Consider the following 6,163-nt stretch of genomic DNA (forward strand, 5'->3'; position numbering starts at 1 on the left):
GGCAGGGCGCTGCGGGAGCGGGTAGGCGGCGGGGCTCGGCGGGGCGCCGCTCGGTATGGCCCGCGCCCCGCTGGCGCTGCTGGCGCTGCTGGGCTGCGCCTGGCTGGGCCCGCGGCTGGCGCGCTGCCCGGAGGCGCCGCAGAGCCCCGACTGGCGGATGACGCTCAAGACCATCCGCAACGGCGTGCACAAGATCGACCGGTACCTCAACGCGGCCCTCGACTTCCTGGGCGGCGAGGACGGGCTGTGCCAGTACAAGTGCAGCGACGGTGAGTGAGGCGGGCGGGGTGCAGCAGTGCCCTGCCCTGCTCCGCTCCCCTGCCGCCCCGCCGCGGGTGAGGGGTGCCGGGCAGGCCGTGCTCCAGAAAAGGGGGTCTCCCCTGGCTTTCCAGGAGCGCCCCGCCGCTGAACGTTCGCGTAGATGCTCAAGGTCTCTCTGGGCTGGATGGATTCACCCCCCAGCTCGCTGCTCTGGATTCTTATTTAAGTCAGGAACTGAGTTTGGTGGTGACACCCCGACTGGCTTCACAAGAGCGGCCAGGACACAGTGACATTTCCTCTCTTTGCTAAAATATGCGCTTTTCAAATACGTTTTTTCTTCTCCATTAGTTCTAACTGTGGCCTCAGTTTGTTTCCGATACCAAAATGAGGTGAAGGGTCATTTCTCAAGTTAACTCCACAACCTTCCTTCACTTGGGATGCAGAATGCCCCATCTTGCTGCACTAGTCAGTGTTCACGCAGATGTGACTTTAGTAGTCTCCACTAATTTAAATTTTATTAATGTTACAGTTGTAGAAATAAAAAAGGATCTTTCATTCCGGTTAATTTTGAAGGTTAAGGTAAAAAGCCAGAGCATTACTATTGCTTGCATATAAAGCATAGAAGTATTAATGAACTTACTCTGAAGTACACTGTTCTTTAATATAATCCTACATATTGCATATGTAACTGACTCATCAATTTTAGTAAGTCAAGCTCTTCTTGAATTTGGGAAGCTAACATTAATACCTGCTCAGCTGTCCTGCCCCCCTTAAAAAAAAGTGCTTACTACCCCTAAATTGTAATTTGGAAGTAATTGTTATTCAGGTGCCTGAATATATGTTAAAAATATAAGGGATACTGTGTTAAGCCCAACAAATATCAGTGGTGAGTTTTGATGGTACTAAAATTCTGTGCAAAAATTCTATTTGAGGCATGATAAATTACCTTTTTCAGGATCAAAGCCCTTTCCTCGCTATGGATATAAACCTTCACCACCAAATGGTTGTGGATCCCCTCTATTTGGAGTCCAGGTAAGTAATTCCATTTGGAGGCTTCTTTGTGTGTCTTTCATATGTCAGCCTTCTTTGATGTGGGTGTTTTTTTCCCTCCACCACTCTAAGGATGAGACCAGCATCCACGTACGATGTCCCTGCTTTTTTCAGCTGCAGCACATGCTTTGGTAAAAACACATGGCAAATGTTAGTATTATAAGTGAACATAGCATAAATATTTTTATCATTGACATAAAATGCTACAGGGATAAAATAGAATTATTATGATTAATTTCCAATTTATGTTTTGTTCTCACCATCTCAAAAGTGTTGAACATCCCCAACTGCAGCCCTGTGAGAGCAGAGGGTTTGGCTCTGACTCTCGCTCTCCTTACACTAGAAATAAAACATGGGCCAGCTCATGTACTGGGTCTGGCTGGGATGGAGTTAATGTTCTTCATGGCGCTGTGTTTGGGATTTTTGACTGAAACTGTTAATGATTTTGGCTATTGCTGAACAGTGATCGCCCAGCTTTGGGACTTTCTCCTTTTTCCGCACTCTGCCTGTCTGCCACCTCGGAGTGTAGGCTGGGACAAGAGGTTGGGAGGGGACACAGCTGGAGCAGCTGACCTGAACTGGCCCAAGGGATATTCCGCACTACATTGTCATGCTCAGCAATAAAAGCCGGAGCAGGGGAAGAAGGTGGGGGAGAATGGTGTGGTGTGTGTTTGGCTTCCGAGGTGGCTGTTGCTCAGAGAACAGCTTGTGGGTGGGACATGGTGAATGATTGCTCTTGCGCTGCTTATTTTGGGGCATCTTCCCCCTCTTTCACTCAGCTATTAAACTGTGTTTATCTTGACCCACAAGTTTTCTGTTGCTCTTCCTACTGTCCATTCTGTGGGGGGTGAGCGAGCAGCTCTGTGGGTGCTTGGCTGGTGGCCAGGGCCAAACCACTACAGTTTTCTAGAGGGGAACAGCGAAATACAGAGATAAGTAAATAACAGCTGCATCGATTGCATTAGTTCTTAATTTCTGTTATCTTTCTGACCTGGAATACCAATGGAGGTGTGGGGGGATTTTCTTACAGTTTGACATCGGTATCCCTTTGATGACAAAGTGCTGCAATCACCATGACAGATGCTACGATACTTGTGGCAACGAAAAAAATGATTGTGATGAGCAGTTTCAGTCTTGTCTCTCCAAAATTTGCAGAGATGTGCAGAAAACACTTGGTATCTCAGAGAGTGTCCAGGGTAAGTGTGAAAAAGCATATCCCCCCCGCCCTCCTTTTTTTTTTTTCAATTTTAACCAAGCTTATTTGGCAAAGAATCTTTGTGCAGCACAGTAATGCCACATTTTCATTAAGCTGATGCTATTGCTGAAAGATGCCTGGTTCTGTGCCTCTGTGGTGCAGCCCAGACACTTGTACAGCTGAGCAATGACACAGCGTAGGAAAATGATCAGGGTTAAAACTAACCTTGAAGGGAAGAATTATTGCTTCCCATTTAGGAGTATGAATGTGGAAATACAACGAGATCAAAATGCATGTATAATTCTTGAATTTACTGTAGTATAACTGAATAATCACAGTTCTGCTGGGTGATTTCTAAAAATGTCTACTATGTGTGATGATAGTAAACCGTAGGAAAATACTGAAATTGTTTCCTTTTATAAAGTAAGATATTAGAATAACACATTGTGATAGTGGAAGTAGTTAATGCTATCCTTTAGTGAATAAATTTTAGGTTATTCAGTAACAGGCCACATGATACTTCTGGTTGTTCGTCTGTGTCTGATCGATGCATGATATAACCATACTTTTAAACTTGGACAACGTCACTTTTACAGTAAGAGCAGACTGTTTTTAGAACAAGCCTATGTTTGAACTTCCTTAGTTCATTTAGGTGCAAAGAAGTCACCATGTTACTGTTTAATGTTAGAACTGGTGAATATTTGCTCAGTTCTGTTGAGCTGCTGTTAAAGATAGCAACCTCTGCACAAACTGGGATGCAAAAAGTGAGGAGGTAAAACAGCTTTTTCGTCTTTCTAAGAGCAAATTATGTTTCTAACATTGATAATATTCCACATGCAATTAATTTTCTTTTTCCCTTTGGTTGGCATATGAAAAGCGTTTACTCACAACTTAAATGATGCTGTAATGGTCCAGCCTTTCATTTGACCATCTGTTTGCTCTGCCCAGAGAAGATGGCTCCTTTCCTAAAATCATTCTCAGTCTGCCAGAGTAATTCCTGTTAGTTTCATATTCCATTCAAAGAGTACTTTTAACTGAACTCCTCTTTGCTTGCAGCTTGTGAATCAACTGTTCAGCTGTTGTTCGATGCAGTTATACATTTAGGATGTAAACCATACCTGGACAGCCAGAGAGCTGCATGTATGTGCCGTTATGAGGATAAGACAGATCTCTGAAAGAAGATACTGAGATCTCATGGTGTAGAATAAACTCAAGGACTCAGCTGGAATGAAGCAAGTGGTTGGTTACAAAGCTTTTTGCTTTTTAGACAGTAATATATTAAACACTGACATGAATATACTAGTTTGAAAGTCACTATAATATTCTTCCTAATGTAAAAAAGAAACAAGTCTTCCTTCTCTTCGCCTTTACACCAGAAGCCTGGAAACCGAAATCAGTTTCTTTTGGTGTACATATGCTCAGGGTATGCTCTTGTGAAACACTGGTGCCATTGGAAAGTTTTTAAGAAAACTCCATAGTGGGGAAATTCGAGGCACAGAAGAATCGTATCAGACGATTTTTACTACAGGTCAAACTTTAGGTTTGCTAGCAGTCAAAGCATTTGATAGATCCAACAGGAAGGAGTGGTGTATGTGTGTTAATATGGCATCTTAAATAGCCAAGACTTCCATGCTTTTGGTACCTTTGTCTTCAGTCCTCCATGATATATCCTGCCCCCTGGGTTTGCTTTTAAAAGAACAAAAACAAAGGCCCAAGCCCTTAGCAAGGGTATATATCTGCACTACATACTTCTACATGATTCTCTATCAACCTTACTTCTGCAGTGCTTTTCAGATCAAATATGTTGATCCTTTTAAGGCTTGACCACTAAAATGAGCAGTTTGCAACCTAAGGATATACTTTTGATTGGAAAAAATGGTGGAATGTACTTGCTATGTTATTCTAAAAATGAATCAAATGTTTATTTTTCAAATAAAATATTTTGTGTTGTGTATTATGTGCATAGAAAGGATATATTGTTCAATTAAATTGATTTATATTTGTCTTGTGGCACAACTTGGTCGCTGTATTAACCATTTAGGCCACTCTGAAAGTTTCACAGATAGGGTCAGTTTGCCCAACAACCTTTGTTATTTAAAATGGCCCTTGTGAGGCTGACAGATAATTGAGCCTCTACTTCTGTCATTTGTTCCCCCTCTTGTGTTCTCTAGCTGAAATCACCCAATGTCTGAATGATTTGGGGTTTGTTCTCTGTACTGATCTTTCATTGCTCATCTCCAGCTGTCAAACCTTACTTAACTTCTACATTAGGTCCTCTGTCAAAGATTTATTTGCTCTCCTAGTGCCCTGATTCTGCCTTAGAAACTTACAGGAGAACTGAAAATTAAAATATTACATCTATGAACAGGGAGTGGAAACTGTGCTAAAAGCCTAAAATTTAACAGACTCATGGACTATAATGTGATTTCTCTTCTGGAAGTACTTTTATGTGTTTTTTCTTTACCAATTGTTTGTGGTATTTTTGTTTTGTTTTTCACTAGAGCTTATTGTACATGACACTGAATTTAAGTGCCTCATAGAATAAAGTTACTGTTAAAGTTCTTTGGCCATGCTTCATAGTTTCTGTTCATATTTGTGGATATGAAGTAGCACTGCAAGAGAAGTATTACTGTAGAGTTTTACCAAACCATGTTTGAAGAACTTGTGGTTCCTCTAAGTTTAGTGACATTTGTTTTCTGTCATAGTATTGAAACAATGCTGAATTACCCTGGAATTCTGTGCTAGATACAAATTTACAAGCCACAGCCCCAAAATTAAGGCTAGCCATCACCCCTGGGATTAATCTTACCATTTAACAACTTTGATATTTTTATATACATGTAAAAAAACCCTATATATAGTAGCTCTTAGCATTTGACTCAGTACTGCATGCTTTACATAGTCAGCAATACTCTTTTACTCAGTACTGCATGCTTTATATAGTCAGCAATGCTCTTTAAGTATTGCAGTGAGATTTCTCTTTTTCCAGGTTAAAGCCTTAATACTTCCTCAGGCTATTTTGTTCTTCTGGACGATCTGAACAACAGCAGCGTGTCTGCAATCAAACTCCCTGCTTCAAACTGTAGTTCTGATACATCCATAACGCTTTTTCCAAAAATACCCACTTATGGTGGAGCTACTGCAACAATCTCAAACTGCTTCAAAACATGTACATGCATGTGTAACAAAAGCTTCCATATATTAAAGCTGGAAATATGCACCAGTCAAACGCTACCTTAGATTTCCTATATGTGATCAAGTTACTGGTGACCCATGTGAACGCACCACAGACGGAGGATGCTCTGAGCCTCCAGCAAAACAGAGGAAAAGATGTTTGATTGTCATACTAGGATCTACAGTAACTGCCGGGCTGAGGAACTTGGCTGATACAAGTTGGAATTCTGCTGAACAGAAAGCTCTTGCGGAGTACTAGATGTAGGTTCTACAGCTGCTACTCCACACAGGATTCTTGCGGCCACTGTGAGCTGAGAGATCTGGGGTTTGCCGTTTGCAAAAAAGGAGTCTGCTGGAGTCTAAATGTTTCATAGTGGAAGATGCTAAACTCTATATATAATGTCTAACTAAAGTATACACAAAGACAATTTAAACAACGATTTTATCTTGATCTAGCTGCCTGCTGGCAGTCTAAGGATAACA

General features: G+C 41.7%; 1 protein-coding gene across 1 annotated transcript; it reads left to right on the plus strand.

The window, feature by feature from the left end:
- Positions 1 to 5,068, plus strand: PLA2G12A (phospholipase A2 group XIIA). Its single transcript, XM_065837824.2, has 4 exons — positions 1 to 269; positions 1,217 to 1,293; positions 2,342 to 2,507; positions 3,563 to 5,068. Exons 1-4 carry the CDS (start codon positions 56 to 58, stop codon positions 3,679 to 3,681), a joined length of 576 nt encoding a protein of 191 aa, XP_065693896.1. The 5' UTR covers positions 1 to 55; the 3' UTR covers positions 3,682 to 5,068.
- Positions 5,069 to 6,163: the final 1,095 nt, after the last annotated feature.

This window comes from Patagioenas fasciata, chromosome 4 (genome assembly GCF_037038585.1).
Source record: "Patagioenas fasciata isolate bPatFas1 chromosome 4, bPatFas1.hap1, whole genome shotgun sequence".
Taxonomy (NCBI): Eukaryota; Metazoa; Chordata; class Aves; order Columbiformes; family Columbidae; genus Patagioenas; species Patagioenas fasciata.